The sequence below is a fragment of the Gigantopelta aegis genome, chromosome 10 (genome assembly GCF_016097555.1).
Source record: "Gigantopelta aegis isolate Gae_Host chromosome 10, Gae_host_genome, whole genome shotgun sequence".
NCBI lineage: Eukaryota > Metazoa > Mollusca > Gastropoda > Neomphalida > Peltospiridae > Gigantopelta > Gigantopelta aegis.
This window is the reverse complement of record NC_054708.1, coordinates 70,915,224-70,934,588: the sequence shown is the minus strand read 5'-3', so window position 1 is coordinate 70,934,588 and position 19,365 is coordinate 70,915,224. Positions and strand designations below refer to the sequence as shown.

Below are 19,365 nucleotides of genomic sequence, written 5' to 3'. Positions count from 1 at the left end.
TGGAAATAAATGGTAAGAAGTTAGCGGTGCACATTTTGCTCGAATATCTCCATTTTTTTCCGAAGTTTTTTCTCCAGCACTAGGCCTAGGAGGCAGTTCGCCCCACAACCCCTCCAAAAAAACTCGGACGCTTCACGCCTTCAGGCATCTTCATATCGAAAAGGCCCTAGGAAATACCTAGTCAGATCCTCCCACTCGAAATGCAGACTACAGGCCTAACCACCCATATATTTTTGTGCTGGGTTGTTATTAAACATTCATGTTCATCCCCCCTTTCTCTCTCTCTCTTCATTCCTTTATTGTTTGTTCCTTTCTTATTTTCTTGATATGATCATCACCTTGTTTTTACTGTAATGTCGGCAATCGACATTTTAAAAGAAAAATGAACATCATTGATTGACATGACTGGAATATCAAAAACCGTCGTATGTGCTATCCTCTGTGGGATGGTGTATATAGAATAATAGAAAAATGTAGTCCGTGACTACTGTAGTGGGTTTCCTATCTAAGACTGTATATCAGAATTACCAAATGTTTGACATCCAATAGCCGATGATTAATAAATCAATGTGCTCTGAACATTTTTTCCATTGAGCCAGCTAAGCAATGAATGAATGAATGTTCAACGACACCCCAGCACAAAAATATATCGGCTATTGGGCGTCACACAATGGTACCAGCTAAGTTGCCCGATACTTTTAGCAGTGCCTGCAACGCAAATAATCATTGCTCGGTTATTAGTACTGTTTCCTCTAAAGTGATGCATTATGGGAAAAATGGTTTCGACGACAACATTGTAAACTATCGTGGTTCAGAAAGTTGTTTGTGTTGTTGTTTTATATGTGGAGTATTCACGTCGATGGTTTTTCTCCCCACCCACACCCAGCACCAATAATCTATTTATTTTTTATCTAGTCCAGTGCATGACGCAATAAAATAAGAGCAAAATGGACTCTTCAAATCCTAAAAAAGCTAATAAAGACTCGAACATGGATGAAATTTCGGAATTCGATGAATCGGAACTTGAAGATCTTTATTCTTGGATAGATGGCATTCCATTATCTCGCCCAAAACGAAATATTGGAAGGGATTTTTCTGATGGAGGTAACAATTTAAATTATCAACAACATGAAAATAGTGACCTATCGATCTCCAACATCCACGACTCCTAGTCTGACTCGGTGACTGTTATTTTTTCCCTCTTACCAGAAATAATTTGACGTACATAATAAAATTTAAAGAGATTATAAGTGCCCAAACTAGATGGTTATAGATTTGAAATTTAACACTGCATTTAATGCATTATGGTAGTCCAAAGGGACTTTGATTTAACTTGGTCAGTTGAGTACTCACTTGAGGTGCTTGCATTGCAGGATCAAACCACCTCGGTGGATCCATTCAACTGATTGGGTTTTTCTCATTCCAACTAGTGCAACAACTGGTCAAAGGCTGTGGTATATGCTTTCCTGTCTATGGGAAAGTACATATAAAACATCCCGGAAGGACTTTCCTTTGGCACCGTCACTAACCCTAACTCTATTTATGATAAGTATTTATAATAATAGAATATATCACCATTGTGAGGTATAGATATGACAATTCCAACCCGAGGTTTACCAAGGCCCTTGCAAAACCAATTTTTGTCCGAGGGTTGGAATTGCCTTATCTATACCTCACAACGGTGATTGGTTCTTTTTCTTGCCCATTTAATTTCAGTAACAAAACATTAATTTTGTAAGCGGCAGTTTGTTTATTGTAGAACGATTTGTAAACATTTTGCCTACAAACTCATTTAATCATACGCAGGGAAAATATAGCCCATCTCATGCAACAACATACAAATGTAACAACTTACTAATAAATATAAAGTTGAAAATATTAATTTGTTTAAATATTTTTAAAACAACGATATAATGTGAAATGGGAAACAGAATTTTGAAAACCATGAGTTTTGATGTCAATCGTTGTAAAACATGAGTTATGACATCTTGCGTATGTAGAAATCGTCTAGCCTTTGGGTCAGACAGTTTTATCTAGCCCAAGGGTCAGACAGATTTTTCTAGCACCGTACAAAAGCTGGATAACCCTGTCCAGTGGGCAAGAATGTTCTTTATACATGACAGTGCCAAAGGGATGTCCTACCCCATCCATAATTATTAATATTTTCACAGTGTAGTCAGTAATGATGGGACAATTGTTTTTTTAATTTTAATTTTTAAATTTGTTTCGATATTTGGTCCATGATTCAATTTATTCCCTTTATTTAACACATGTATGTATGTATGCCAGCTATAACATACATTTTAATACATTATTTTGAGAACAACAAACAAGTTTTAATGGTCACTTGTAAATAGCGATGTGCAGTTAAGTGTTGAATCAGTCGGGTTCCGGTTGTAGAAAAACCTACTACAAGCACTGACCTGCCAGGTGACTCATAATTTTGTGATATTGATATCTGAATTTGTAAAAAAAATTGATTCAAAACTGCATTAAATATTGTTGTTACATGATCAGTGAAATGCTATGAAATCAATCACATCATTGTGGTTTTTATTTTGTCTTAAAACCATTCACTTTCAACAAAAAAACCCACAAGAAAATACAATAAATCTCAACATTTTGTCTATATGCCACAAACTTTTTCAAGTATAAAGGAAGCTGAACTCGTCAAGAACTGATCATATAGGTGGGTATTTATTAATAAAATATTTAGTGAATGAATTTGACTTACAAGTAATTTGAAAATCAAATGTCAGTTAAAGGTAGTTCGTTTAGGTCATCACCATCTAATTCTAAGATCTTGATCTAATTCTACAGAAGATCAAGGTCACTATATATGCAGATCTGTAACCAAATTTTGAAGTGTATTTTTAAATACACTTTATAAGATTGCCTCAACTTGTAAGCAAATTAATTCTGATAAAATAATTATTTGCATAGAATATAAATTTGATTTAAAATATGTTTATTATAAATATTTATGTGTATATAATTTTTTATAAGTTTTTTATAAGCATGAACAGGAACATTTTGTTTTCAAAATCTTGATTAGCGATTGTTAATTAAATGAAAATTGATTAGTAACTACTGTTTAATATTTTAAAATTATGTGGCGATGTCTCGTGATTGCATGCATGTATACATGTATCACATGATCTGTTAGTGTACTTTGAATACTGTTGGTTCCTTTTTTTGGACATTATACCTCATCTCCTGAATAATTCTACATTTGCCTCTGTTACTGTCAGAGATTCAACTTTTAGCCAAGATTGTCTAAGCCTAATGTGTGAAGATATACATGTATGGTACATTGTTTTAAAGTAACTGACCTTAATTCCAGAGTATGCACCTCTTTTGTTTTGCATATAATTTTAACTTCGAGTTACTACACATACCCTGTATCAGGATTACATCAGTTTTTCACAAACTACAAGTCCTAGGTCAGTGAAACTTGGTCTATAGTCTATTTAATTCAGCACAATTCTTGTTTCTCACTTTTTAAATAATAATTAAAAAATATTTTCGTTTTTTTTTTCAGCTTCAACAGACCAAACAGTAATTCGTTTTATAACTGGTACTGTTATGTTATTGGAATTTCTGATAATGGTATATAATTTGTTCCAGTAGGTAGGTACATGTATTATTGAATCAAAGAAATAGGTCCAGTCTTGGAAACTAGAGAAAGAAGGAAATTTGGAGTCATTCAGAAGTTCATAACCAAGTCCATGAGATGTGGTCTTTTAAGCTGGAAACTGGACACTGCTGGCGCTGTAGCTATATCAGAAAGCAATTCAGCATTTAACAGAAAAAAAATAACCAAAGACTGTAACTTTATAAAGGAACATTAGAATCTGTTTAAGATTTATTTGACAGGAATTCATTATAGGTTCTTGGGCTTTTTATGGGCTAGCTGTCACATGCTATTAATTTAGTAGTCATCTAAAAGGACTATCCCGAGTTTCTAACCATTTTAAAATGTTTTCAGCAAATAAAATGTTTACATTATTAAAATTACATTTTTCTTTATTTAACCAATGCATTTCTAGACATGTTTTGTCAGATCTCAATGTTGACTTTTATCTTAAATATTTTTATACTTATAAATTTTTATTATTTCTTCTATTGTCCAAACAGAATTTGAAATAATTTGGCCAATGATCATTCAAAATGTACTTATTTGTATAATGCCATAATGCTTTAAATTTAAAAGATGCTATGGTATAATGGTAAGATGGTGTTGTAAAAAAACCTGGGGGAAAGCAGGATGTGTGTTTATGTTGTTAGGAGGGGGAGACAAACGGAAGTCTTGCTAGGACTGAAAGCTCAGGATAGTCCCTTTAAATCATAAATATATAATAATTTGTTACTTTTTATGCACCAGTGTACACATTTTACTGTTTGTAACTCAGCAGCTAAAAGTGTTGAGCAATTTGTCAGTTTTAATATTGTTTATATATATATATATATATATATATATGTTTTATATAAACATACAGCAAAATAAAACATCTGAAAACAATGGCTGATTAAGCAACTTATTTCTCAGTTACCGGTAGCTCTTTGCTGACTACATTATGAAGCAGGCTTATTTGAGGATGAAAATTTACCCATTTTTAAAATCCTGTTTTATAATAAATAAAGATTTTAAAATCTGGCTTGTGCCCCCCCCCCCCCCCCCCCACCCCCCCCCCTACATACTAGATATCGTTCCTACAGGCCTGTGAAATACACTGCTAATGTAATTGTCAGTTTTCATTTGGTAGATGGTAGCTTAAACCATGCACAGTCTTGTATATTTGTATATGTTTTTGTGTCTAGTATAGATGTGAGGCAGAGCCTTTACTGACAACAAAACATGTGTTGTATTCTATAATAACAGTATTAACACTGTTTGCTTTACAACTGAAATGATCGCAAAAGCTGTGTTGATATTGGTAAGCAATAACCTATAAAAAGATGATCGGTATGTAGTTAAACAATTGTTTTGCTTTCATTGCATCTTTTTTGGTATGATGCCTATTTTGCAACTAAATGTTTTATTGCATTGTCAGTGGATTTGTAAACATAATTTATTATATGTTACAAGTTTGTTACGTACAGGTATGAATGTTATGAAAGCATGTTTGTTATTACTTTAAAGGCATCTGTAAATAAAAAATATATTTTTTACAAAGTTGTCTTAATTTATATTTTTAGAAATCATTTCAGTAGTTTATTATCTGTTAATAGTATACTCATTTTACAATGATTTTTTAAATACAGTGTACTAAGAAAAGTATATCTCATACACATAAGGACACCCACATTGAAGTTGACCTTTGGGTGGTGGGCAAAGAGTATAACTAGTCAAGCTTTTAACTAGTTTGTTTAATGCTATATTTCACAATAAAAATAATAGATACAGCTTGACACCTGTTTTGTGGTTCAGGGTTGTGTTTGTTTGGGGTTTGTTTTTTTTTTGGGGGGGGGGGGGGCTGTTTGTATTATTTATAATATTTATTTATATTTAAAGGCTTTTTTAAATAGTTCTTTAATTTAAAAAAAATGCTTGCTTAAACTAGGTTTTATCAATAAAAGTAGTTTAAATGGCTGCTGGCAATTCTGAAAAACCCAGCATTAATATATGCATGTTATAAATTCCCTCAATTATCATGGTAGAATCAGAAGACAACATTTCAAAATCTTGGATAACTGGAAGTCAGTTCACGTGAGTTTTATTTAGGTAACTGATTGTTCGGTTACGTGAATATAGTTCTCGTAACCGATTAGTTAGGCCTACCTAATCCTAAAACACTTGAACTACGTTTCTTTACTACATTGGTGATTCAAATATATTTAAAAACAAAAACTGATTTTGACTTTCATTACTGATATATATGGTAGGCCTACTTTTAATTTTAGAATGTAATTGTTCACCATGTAACTGATTGGCAGTTCTTGTGATTTTAAAGTTGTGTTACTGACACACGAACAGAACAGCGGTTCTTGTGAAATGTTGTGCCCTGTAGAATTGCAAATTAGTGTTGCATTTCTAGCAGAAGTTTGAATTAATTTCTTCTTCAGTCACCAAGTGGTCCATGCAGCTTCTGGCACTAGACTAAACTAATAGTGTATGTCCCTTCTTTACATGCACATTCCTGAAGTGGTCCAGGGAGCTTCTGGCACTAGACTAAACTAATAGTGTATGTCCCTTCTTTACATGCACATTCCTGAAGTGGTCCAGGGAGCTTCTGGCACTAGACTAAACTAATAGTGTATGTCCCTTCTTTACATGCACATTCCTGAAGCGGTAGTGTATGTCCCTTCTTTACAGGGAGCTTCTGGCACTAGACTAAACTAATAGTGTATGTCCCTTCTTTACATGCACATTCCTGAAGCGGTCCAGGGAGCTTCTGGCACTAGACTAAACTAATAGTGTATGTCCCTTCTTTACATGAACATTCCTGAAGTGGGTGGGTGTTGAGAGGATCATATAATTATCCCAATTTATTATGTCTTGTGTAAAAATAAATTCAAAAATATTTAAAATTAAAACTGGTCCATTTGATCTTTCTTTCATGTCTCATGTAGTATTGGTTGCTGAGGTTATTAGTCATTTCTTACCATGGCTTGTGCAGTTGCACAACTATGGCCCATCTAATGGCTTCAAGCAGAAACGTGAAAACTGGGATGTACTTCACAGGTATTGTTAGCTTGGGGAGTTTCCTGTTACTTCAGTGCACTTCCACCAATGCTTTCTCTTGTATATTATTGTCTTTTGAAGGCTTGTTTTTATGATGTGACTTGTAGAAATGATGTGTAGCATATGATTCATTTGTGAAAAATGTCTCCATTTTAGCCTGTTTTTAGTTGCATAATGTAAAAAAAAGTATACTGGAATACATTAGAATGTCTCATTTTCAATTATGCACATTACTTCATTACTACAAGTCACATTGTTTTTATGGTGTGACTTGTAGTAATGGTGTGTAGCATATGAATCATTTGTGGAAAATCTCCATTTTAGCAGTTTTTAGTTGCATTTTGTAAACAAAGTATACCTGTACTGGAATAAATTATTAGAATGTCTTAGAATTATAAGCAGAAAATCATCTAAGTTGCATGTACTTCATTACTATAAGTCATATTGTATGAATGTACCTTTAGCAGCTCTTGTGGGGATTTGTGTGGACTATAAAAACTTATTACTCTGCCTTTGAATTTCCTGGCTAGGAGTGCTTCATGCCATTATGTAAAATATGTTACACTTATTCAGTCTTATAAATATTTGATATATTTATACATTTTACTATTGTTCAATAAATTTACGATGCATTTGTTTCAAAAATAATTACCGGTAAGTTACAAGTAAATCACTGAATTGGATAAATGAAATTTTATACGCACAGGCACACACACACACACAGGCACGCACACACACACACACACAGGCACGCACAAACACACACACACACACACATACACACACACACAGGCATGCACAAACACACACACACACACACACAGCTGATGTGAACATGATGAACCTTTATGGTAAGTCCTCAACAATTTAAAGCAATGAATATCCATTAATAATTAGTTAAATATACATTGTGCTCTGGGTAATTTAATTGCTACTTTGTGTCAAACTCTTTTGAGGTTTTAGGATAGTAGCCTGTTAATTTATTAAATATTCAGTTGGAAATACATCATAAATTCAGACCAAGCTTACCAGGTACATGATGGCAAACAAAAGATGATCTGGATTTGGCTGTTGTGAGTAAGTTCAAGTGGTATTGCCAGGTTAATGTAACTTTGTGGGTTAGAGTGATGTAATTGAAGTATCCACTATACAAATACCCTTTATTACAGAGGTTGCCAGTTTTATAAATAGGAGACAGAGATGAATATGAAGCCATTTGCCCCTCCATCAATCCTCTTCCAATACCAAGATGTTCATTATTAAAGAATTACTAACTTAACACACACATTGTCAGTTAACAAAATCAGTCTTATTACAAATGTTTGTTCTGTCTGTGACACCAGCTGTGTACTTGGAACTCTGTTCTGGTGCAGGGAACGTGTTCCTAAAAGTTTGGAGGAGATGAGGACATGTTCCTGAATGTGTTCCCATTCTAAAATCCCACACCACCTCGCATAATGGTGTGACAAGAATGGATTCTCAGCTGTTGATAAGCATCTGTCCGGTTGTTCAAAGCATAGGTTAAATTAACCCTGGGTTAGTCTGATATTTTTCTGTTAATTATTTTTGCACAAAGCCAAAATAAACTTTAGATTTGATAAATCAAGTTTCAACAGTATTTCTTCACTTGTTATTCAGTCTTTGGTTTTGAAAATTTCTGTTAATCACTGATTAAGCTAACTTAACGTTTGAACAACCAGCCCCTGGTGTAGTTTTTCATTATTACGATGGTTTTTAACCACAGAAAAAATTAGTGAAAACATGTTATGGGTTGTTAGTACGTTTTATGTGACTTAAGAAGAGTGCTGTGTGTGCTTTGTTGGCTAGTTCTCTTGTAGATGCTGTGTTTTGTTGGTTTCAGTGCTAGTAGCAGAGTGTGTAAAGCATTTCCTTCCAAAATGGGTGGAAATACACAACTACCCACCAGCAAATTCCACAGAACAGAAAATGCAAAACTGGTATTTATTAAACAGGTAAATTGTTATTGGCAGATATGTAAACATATTTTTGTGCACATTAATTATTTTCTAATTTAAAAAAATTACTACAGAATTTCCAAAACTGGTATTTATTAAACTGGTAAATTGTTATTAGCAACTATGTACCCATCGTATGTTTGTGCACATGATTTATTTTTTCATTATTTAAGGAAATTTAAAATTAAGATTGCTGCTTGTTATCAATGCACAGATTCATGATTCCACAAGTAAACAAAATGGAGATCAATACACCAACTGATTTTGAAAATGTAAAAGAAAGGAATTTGTATTCTTTTAATGAAGCCTCATCACATCTTAAACTGTGGTTGTTTGGTGCCATAACATGAAAATAGAGGAAATTTGCCCCACGTTTAGTTGGCTAACGTTTCACTAACATTCATGAATTATTTGACTGGTTTTCGATGTGTCCATTTGGTTTACTGTGAAGTACACAAACCAGTCTAGCAGACATTTTTCTGCTTGGTCTGGCTGAACTCTGCCTTACATCCCTACATAGGCTGCACCTACCAATAAAGCAGCAAGGAATCTTGTATGCAATTTACCCATTGAACAGTAAATACCTTGGTCTTTCATGAAGCACTGGTTGTCACAGGAAAAATATCTGACTCCACTGGGGAGGATTGATTCTGTGACCCATCACACTTCAAGTGAGCACTCTACTGCTGAGTTACATCTTGACCCAATTTTGAATTAAATAATATATGGCATGCCATGAAAAAACAACCCAATACCCTACCTTCGAAATATGTGCAAACATTTGCAATGTTTACCATTATTTAATAACGAACTGGTACATTATTATATTATAGCTAGATCAAAAGTGTAAAACTTTACTACAAATACAGAATTATGTATGAAATATTTACATTGTAAATTCATCCATTTACCTTAAGCACGTACATGTTTTTTATTATAAGATTTACACCTGTAAACAAGTTAATTTATTTGTCAAATGAATTTGGGCATATGCTTTATTGTTTTAGTATAATAACGGACATATTTGTATATTAATTAGCTTTCATAAAACAATATTAGAATTTATTTGATTGATTAAAACATTTTTTAGCTTTAAAAAACAAAACAAAAAAAAACTGGATTAAAATCTGAACCAAATTGTTAACAACTATCATAAATTAATCTCCTGCCTTTAATTACCTTTAAATTTCCCCAGTAATTAAAGGTAGGAGAGTAATTTATCATAGTTGTTTACAATGTGGTTTGGACTTTAGGCACAAGTTATATACAACTTATTTCATGTCTAAACTGTAGTTTTGACATTTTCACAGAAAGGTATTCACCAAACTAAACTTCCAGTTGTCCGACGATGTGATTCGCTCCGTGTGTAAGTGTTCACCTGGAGTTATTGAAAAGATTCTGATGCACCTCCGGATCAAGATCTCTCGGAAGATGTGGGACACACAGAAGAATCCGCCACCAGGGAAAGCGGGGCGGACCTCACAGATGGTCAGCGACAAACCGGAGGCAGATCAGAACATTAACATGCATGCTGCTGGTGAGTGCATTTATAAGTCTCGAGTCATTTTTATTAGTCCACAACAGGTCCAACTGGAGGGGACTATCGGTTTCGTCGCCATACGTCTGTCTGTTCATGTGTCCCACATAGTTTTCTGGACTTTGTTTTGGCAATGCCTCAAGATACAATTTGTTTTAAAGTTGATACAAACATTTGTTGGGCCTGGTAGGGGATATGGATTGCTTTAGCAGTATTCTCAATCAATTTTATTAGTTCCCTACCACAAGTGACTATAGGTTTCGTCTTTGTCCATCTTTCTGTCCCACATATAGTTTTCCTGACTTTTTTTCACAGTGCCTCAAGATATTAGCTGAATTTTGTGTATAGCTTTATCATGTACTGTTACAAATCAAGCTCGTCTTTCGTCGTGATTTACCCATTTTTCACAGAGTTATGGCCCTTGAACTTGGGAGATACAAAAATGTGTTCTTCTCTTTTTTTTCACACTATCTCAAGATATTGAGCTAATATTGTGTGTATAGTTTTGTCATGTACTGTTACAGATCAAGTTTGATTTTAATAGTAATTTTCTGGTCATAGAGTTATGTCCCTTGAACTTTGGAGATAAGAAAATATATTAGGCCTGCTTTAAAGTGTGTAGAGATATGTTGTGATACTGAGATATTGATTATGATAAGCTCCTGCTCACTGGAGTGAATCAGGCCTGGGCTCAATGCTTATAAAACTTAGTCTGGACTCATAGACTCTTGAGACTTTTAATGTTATGATAATGCCATACAAATTGTATGCATGTGACGCCATTAGAGATTTGGTTCTAGTGTTATTAGTATGGGTCCTGGTCTCCCAACATACACACTTTTCCATACAAGCATACAGAGATTTATATATATATATATATATATATATATATATATATAAAAACACCTCAAGATTGTTTCTACAATTTTGAATTTAGATGCCACTCAAAAAAGCTGTACATGTTCTGTGATGAAAAACTCACAATAACCACCGACTTGTCAAAATTCATCACAATGCAAAAACATTTTAAAATTTAAAAAAAAGCCAATTTTTAAACAACCTCCTCAGGCAAAGTCAAACTTGCACGTCTGATGGGGCATGCGAGCAATCATTTCATTTAAAAACTAGGGTCTGTGCCTTGACGTTTGAGCTCTGTGTAATGATCCACAATTGACAATACATGTGGCCTGATTCCATGAATTTCTTTGTTACAGGTCCCATATCTCCAGGTCGATCACACAAGCTGCCAGAAGTTCCCACACATGCTGGTCCATATAAAGGGTATGTTCATCAGCAGATTTCAATAACCATATCGGTAGTGGTGTGAAACTTTGAGCTCACCGTCCAGCATGGGTATGTAACTCATCAGCATGGGTATGTAACTCATCAGCAGGGCTTTCCCCAGAGGCATATGGCGCAAGGGGGCCACTACGCCTTAGATATGTAAGTAAACGCTTTGGCATCATGTAAGGGCCTTAAATCAATTGCCTCTACGCTTTAATTGGCTATATGTGACAGTCAACTGTCGGTTGTAACAACTTTTAAAACGGTTTAGTACACAGGTATTTACACTTCTAATAGGTGAAACATGTCCATCATACCTAATTAGGTTCAGGGCCCTCAGCACCCAATCGTTTAACAACAGTCGATGACTCAGGGCTCGCGCTGTCGGTAGCCAAATTAGCCATTGGCTAATTTTTACAAAAAATGGCTAATAAAATTTGCAAGTGGCTAAAATTTTGGCTAAGCCATTTTCTGTCTTCTGATGTGAACAAACGGTTACATAATCTATCCGACACCTTAAACATAATAATACTACCAAATATTCAATTAGCGTAATAGCGATCTCGCGACCGGTAACGAGAAACGGTGTCATGTAGAATACAGCGTAGGCCTTATGATTTTAATAATCACGGTTATTAATTTTAACGGCATGCATTCAGCATGTATGACAGCAATGTCTGGAAGATCTGTAGCTTGTTATTTTTACTTTGTAAAATCTTTGAACCAAAGTAATAAAAATAGACCGTCAATGCGTGTCAATTTGAATACACATGCCAGTTCAGGGCCGAAAGACATGTAGGCTATCTCAACGTTAAACTAAATGGACACGATGAACACCAATCAAATAGTTTGCGAACGTTAGAAAGAACGTTTGTTGGCTGAACTGAGGACAGCTCTTGATGGAATATACGTCACGCTTCAGTCAGCCGACACCCACGTGTCAAGAGACATCGTTGCGGACATTAAACAATACAATTACGCAAAAGTAAATCTTGATGTAAATTTGTAGAAAAACAATAGTTATTTGCATCAATGAATACCTAACTGCAGTTTTTGTTTATTCCTTTGTCTTTGTTAATTTCGTACCCATGCAGATCGCGATCGCCGGAAATGAACATGCAGTATTTAAATTTTGTAAGCAGAAATCACAACAAGCATTTAACACGACGCTGAAATCAACCGCAACAACATGGCACAAATTATGAAATTGTTTGGGGTGGGGAATTGACGGGTCACTTTATCCGCCGGTTTTGTCTCCCCCTGAGCCTTCCCTGGTGCACGTCTCCTCTTCCTCCACCTTCCTTTCTTCAGTGGTACCGGTTCCCCGTACACCAAGGTCACAGAGGCCCGTAAGAATTCATCAGTCCCCCCAGGTGGGTGGGGGGGGGGGTTATATCGAGAGAGCATGGACAAAGGTCTTGCCTCATCGTGATCAAAACTCGGAATGAAAAGTACAGAATGTATACTTCTGATACTAGCAAGCTGGTATATATATCTATATATAGTGAAACACATTTAACCTAGGCATTTTATAAATCATTTTCAATAGGAAGCCCTTAGTTTAAATCTATCCTAATCAGTAAGCTAGACCCAAGCATCACCCCTGCACAATATGAAGACTCTTTCTTTAATCCTGCCTAATTGACCCTAATTAATAAGTGTAACAATTAGTCACCACCCATGCACAATATGAGGCCTCTTTCTTTAATCTAGCCTAATTTACCCCATGCATACTATGAGTATGATGCCACATTCAATACTCTACAAACCCATACATTTTGTTATATAAAAATTGTGACTTTTTTCCTGTGATTTTTTTTCCTATACTAAATTGTGACTTTTTTTCTCTGACTTTTTTTCCAGCCACCGGGTGGATGGGGTACTGGCTTCAAACTCTGAAGATATTGCATAACCCCATCCCAACCCCACCCCCGCTGAAAAATCGAAGTAATAGATTAACTGCCCCTACCCCCATTGTGGTTTTGTTATTCCTATTTATTCCAGTTTGTACACAATTAGCTGAAAAAAGATACATTTTCATATTCATATATAAATACTCAGTACAGTACTGCATAAAACAAATTTGGCTAAAGCATTTTCAATATGGCTAATAAAAATTCCATTTGGCTAATATTTTGGCTACAGGTATTTTTGATCCAGGGTGAGCCCTGTGACTAATTGTCATAGACAACAAAGCTGGCACTTGCATTTGCATTAAACTGATAGTGAAAATGTAAGCACCTTTAAAATATCCTGAGGAAAGGTCTGATCAGTATGTGGACTGTCTGTTCAGCTTATTTGATACACAAAGGTTTTTGAGCGAGGAACATTGCTATATACTTTTCAATAGACAGAATTTAAAATATGTTAAAGTGTACTGAGCCCATGTTTCTTAACTTTGATGCAATGAGAACTGGTGTTTCAACATTGTTTAGGTTTAATGGTTTTAATGTCACTAAATACTAAAGCCTGTTGAACCAGATATGTCCAACTGCAGGGGATTATAGGTTTCGTCTTCGTATGTCTGTGTTTTTCTGTTCATCTGTCTGTTCCCACATATAGTTTTGCGAACTTTTTTTTTGCAATGCTCAAGATATTGAGCTGAAATTTTGTGTGTAAAGATCAAGTTTGACTTTATGAATGGTGATTTACTAAGTTTTCATGAAGTTATAGCCCTTGATACAAACATTTGTTGGGCTCCATAGGGGACACATATTGCTTTAGCAGTACTCTCAGAATGCTTGTTTTATCATGTATATATAATAAAAGTTGATTACGGTCCATAAATGTTATGGAATTAAAACAGTCTTTTCCAATAGCATATTGGTATAGCATGGGAGCAAAATTGCAGAATGGAGTCTTTTAATCAGTATTATATAACATAATCCACATGATTACTTAAAATAGTTTCTGATGATTTCAGTGATCGCAAGAAATGGAACTAATAGAGTGTAATATTTGAAATCCTGAGCCTTGTCTTCACCCAAAATTAGTTTTCTCAAATGTTTTCAAATGGAGATGGAAATTATTAATAGTAGAAAAGATGCATTTGTAAGGATTTATCCCCGTGACTTTCAGAATAGTAGGTAATTGGATTTCAGTAGACTGTGGTCATCTCAGAAGCTGAAATACATTTACCTCTCTTTGTTACAGGACAAAGTCAAAAGCCTTCCCGGATGCTGACATGGTACCTAAAGTTCTTCTGGAAGACAAAGAACAAGAGCTTTTGGCAAAAGAAGAAACAATACAGGTAATCATATCGGATATATTTCCTGATATCACCACTGAGAGATGAAAAAAATTGATGAAAAAAAAAGAAAAAAGTGTTTTATTTAACGACGCACTCAACACATTTTATTTACGGTTATATGGCGTCAGACTTATGGTTAAGGACCACACAGATTTTGAGAGGAAACCCGCTGTCGCCACTACATGGGCTACTCTTCTGATTGGCAGCAAGGGATCTTTTATTTGCGCTTCCCACAGGCAGGATAGCACAAACCATGGCCTTTGTTGAACCAGTTATGGATCACTGGTCGGTGCAAGTGGTTTACACCTACCCATTGAGCCTTAGTTCCAAAAGTTCCCAAACATAGACTAACCTTATTTATTATATAATAGGTAGGGTATCCAATGTAATCAAGGTATGTGATATTTTTCAGATCACATACTTTCAGAATTTGATAACTTTGCAAATTAGATGAAAATTAATCAGGTCACAACGTTTATAGACATTTAAGCATAATTGACGTATGCACTCATAGGCATCAAACAAAAACATTTCAATAGCAACTTTATATCCAGTGTTCTGAAAACAAAAAAATGTCATGTACCAGTTTATTTTTATATTGGAATATCCCAAATGATGTCATTTATGTGTGACGTTAAATCTGTTTCCATTCAAAAAGACACTGCGTAACATATCCAACATCATTTGAATATCAAGTAATGGCTGACTGCAATTAAAGTTGGGCAGTTTGCAAAAATATGTTGTACTTAGCTTAAGATTATATGAAAAAGTGATTATTACCCTTGTGTTTTTCCACATAATACAGTTTTTATTCTTAATATATTACACTGACGATACCAAAACACAATCTGGTATTAACCTCCAAATATTGAAATAATACTGGCAACAAAAATTGTTACTGCTAGTTATTTTCTTCAGGAAACTCAGTGTTGATTGCAATATAAAAGCAAATATTATATTAATGTACTGTAAAGTGGAATGTAGTTATTATGGAACCAGACTAGCTTGAAAAGTTTGTATAATAATGGAAGCAGCTTGTTTTGAATAATCACTTGTAACTGAAAAAAAAAATTCAAGTCAAATCCCATGTCTTTTACAAAACCGAATAAGTAAGAGATTTGTTTTCTTTCAGATTTTAAATGCGAAAATCCGAAGGTTGGAACATCTTCTCCATTTGAAAGATATTCGAATAGATGACCTACAGAAGAGGGTGGAATTCCAGAGACCAACAGGGAAGAAAATATGAGACCTGTACAGCTGGTCATGGAATTTTAAGTGCAACAAAAACCAACACGGGAATATGAGGAGAACCTGCCATAATCCTATCATTTCCCCATGTTCCAGTGTTGAATATTTAACTATTAATCAAAATATATGTCATACATCGGACAGCTATCCGTATATCATGCACATGTAAAGGCATTTCAGATAACATCTTTATTTCTTGATGAAATCTTATTTGTTTTCCTTCTAAATCGGGGGCCCATTTCACAAAACATTGTATCTTTACGTCTGCCAATAGCAGTTAAACTGGTTATATGTTTACACATGTTTGGCATCTATTTCATGTTGCAAATTATATCATTATGGAAAATGGAGCATTTTTAGGACAAGAGAAAATTAAATATGTCCTTCAAACCATATTTGTTGTTATGATACAGATGTCACATGAGGTCCAAATTATAGGGCTAAGCCACTTCTCAAACTTTGAGAGGTCGAAGTTTTTAACAACACTTGATGTTTTTTCATTAAATAATGATAATAATGATGATAAAATAAAAGTTATATGTTTCAACAGTCAGTAGTGCATTTTACTTTTAACATCAGTCATGGATGTGGTCTGGACTAGACGAGCATGATTTTGTGGTGCCATTGTCGCTTCGATCACTCTGATATTTAACACTTAATCATTATATATGAATAGGTATTCTGCAAGTTCTTCACCATTCATCCGCAAATGTGGTAACTTTTTTTACATGGTGACACTGATGTTGCCTTAAGTTTAATGCCAGGGCGAAGTTTAAGTTGATCAAGGCGAAGTTTCAGCTCATAAGGCCTGATGTTAGAAGTAATAAGAATTGTGGTTTAGGGTTACAATGTTTTGTGAAATTGGGCTCCGATAAGCACAGCTGCATTCAATACATAGGCTTTGATGTGAGCATTCATTCAACATTAAGCACTAGAATCAGTTTACCGAACATTTTATAATGCCTCGAAGAACTCCTGACAATGGGGCACAGTATTACGCAAATATAAATTAATGTGAACCGCCTATCGGTTACATGGTGGACCACTAGTTTTTAAAATGAACAACTGAAACTACATTCATTTAAAAAAAATTCTATACTGATTTTGGACAATTGAAAAAACATTATTTGCAAAATCAGTTTTTTAAAACTACATTTGGAATGTTGAGTGTGGAAGAGATTACTAATATATGTGTGTTATGATTAGGTTAAAAACACATCTAGTCTGAACCGAGTGTATTCTGTATACTCTACCTATACAGGGTTTATAATGTAATACAGTCAGATCTTGTTAAAATGACCGTTGTTACTATGACTTTTACACAGTCCGACCAAAAATCATCGGGAGCAAACGTACATCAATGTTATTCTGTTCATTACACCAATATTTACACCTTCCAAAAAGTACAGAACAAGTTAAGAAAAAACATCTATATGACTTCTGAAAATACTTCTTTACAATGACATTACATAATCAAAGATTGAATGGGGCACTGCCAACTACCAGTGTGTGACCAAAATTAGCATTACATTTGCCACTTGGCATCCTTGATCTCATTGTCACCTGGAGTCAGAGTCACTAGTGTCTGCTAAATTTGCAGACCTGTATTGGTTTTGAAAATAAGCCTTTAATCCTTCAATTAAACGTTTATCTTCAAATAATTCTGTCTGTCTTCATATGATCTGTAAATCTGCAGGATATAAACAGATAACCTACTAAACAAAGATGTTTTTGACCAGTGAATGTTTAAAACCATATTTCCGTAAATCATTATGGCAAGGGAAATAACTCATGACAAATTGACTACAAAGGTAAATTCAATATAACAAAGTGACCTTGGAATGAACATGGTCATTTTAACAAGGTCTGACTGTATATTTTATTTTATTTAGAAATGACTTTACTGGTGTAGTGAAGCGATGTTGTGGATCCATTCCAAACCTCTGCACTCTACATATATTGCCCTCCATAGGCAGAGGATGCTATTTTTGTTTGTGGGCATTTTGTTTGAATTGGTATCCAATTCCATAGGTCTGCAGAGTTGTTGAAATAATACGCCAGACTTGCCTGACCTTGTAAAGACTCGTACATGTAAAATTTAGCATTTCAGCTAATCATAAAAAAGGAACAAACTGACTGCCTCTGCCTACAGTTAAAGACGATCGTAGAAATAAATTTATTTTATGTTATTTCAGAATTTAATTGGCAGTTGGCATAGATATAGCAGACTTATTGACGTTTCAAAATTGTAATAAGATGGTTATTAGCTACTGTAATATGTTAAAAGCATTTGTTATAGTAGCCATCAACTGTATAAATATATATGTTTGAGTTTACATGTGATGAGACCACTGAAAATATTAAGATTTCCAAATCTCTGGATTATAATGGATATCTGGGTTTCAGTCAAAGCTCTTGTTGGTGCCAGAAGATGCTTGTATGTTTGTAAAAGTAAATTCTACAATACAGAATCAGTGATGATAAATAATACCCAGTGGCAGATCCAGAAAATCCATTTTGGGGGTGGGGGGCCAGTGACATGAGGCAGAATGCCAAGGAAACTTTGGGGGAAGGTTTGGAGAGGGATCGTAAAAAAAAAATATATATAAATAAAATTATAACTCACGAAATTTAGGGGGGAGCAGGGCCCCTGGGACCCCCCCCCCCCCCCCCCCAGATCTGCCTCTGATACCTTACAGAATGACCATTAAAAATTGGTTCTCAAAGGAATAAACTTTAATGAATCTTCTATTTATTATCCAATCTTTAATTACAGATTAATTTGTCTACAGTTCTGCTATGTGAAATATGGTATCTGTTGATATATCAGTTTAGTTTTGTTTAGTTACAGACCAATACATACATTACCATAACATTTAATTTACCAGCTATTAATATTAATGTTATTACCGGTATCTGCAGACAGCAGATACGACATCATATTTCATTGACAGCAAATTTCAGACAATCGCATATTATATAAAAAGGCATCGTCTTACTGGGAGGCAAAAGTATATAAGAGGGCAAAAAAAAAAACACCTTACATTTTCGTTTTCCAGTAGTGAAATCAAAATTTCAGTTATCAGACACGAATACAGTATGTAAAATACAAATGGTTAACTAGCACCATGATGAATATGTATTTAGTTCCAGTATTATACATGTATGAATATATTTTCTGTTAGATGTGTTCTCTATCCGTCCTATTCACAATGTCCCGTGTCTGTGATATTTTTATTTTGTTTTGATATGCTTTTTATTACCGGTACCACAATAAATTTTATGATATTGGCAATCGTTTTGTTATTGCTTTGATAAATTGTTTATACATAATTAACCATTTAATAAATTTTTGTCCTGTAAAATCTAACTTGAAACCAATGGT

General features: G+C 34.5%; 1 protein-coding gene across 1 annotated transcript; it reads left to right on the top strand.

The window, feature by feature from the left end:
• The first annotated feature begins 776 nt into the window (after positions 1-776).
• Positions 777-19,271, top strand: LOC121383031 (sperm flagellar protein 1-like). Its single transcript, XM_041512773.1, has 6 exons — positions 777-1,104; positions 8,547-8,658; positions 9,972-10,198; positions 11,413-11,479; positions 14,636-14,732; positions 15,865-19,271. The coding sequence occupies exons 1-6, from the start codon at positions 948-950 to the stop codon at positions 15,976-15,978; spliced, it is 774 nt and encodes a 257-aa protein (XP_041368707.1). The 5' UTR covers positions 777-947; the 3' UTR covers positions 15,979-19,271.
• The last annotated feature ends 94 nt before the right edge of the window (positions 19,272-19,365 follow it).

Coding starts and splice junctions, on each gene's coding strand:
- LOC121383031 (XM_041512773.1), top strand. CDS start 948: ATGGACTCTTCAAATCCTAAAAAAGCTAATAAAGACTCGAACATGGAT. Junction 1,105..8,546: donor AAGGGATTTTTCTGATGGAG/GTAACAATTTAA, acceptor TGTTGGTTTCAG/TGCTAGTAGCAGAGTGTGTA. Junction 8,659..9,971: donor AACTGGTATTTATTAAACAG/GTAAATTGTTAT, acceptor ACATTTTCACAG/AAAGGTATTCACCAAACTAA.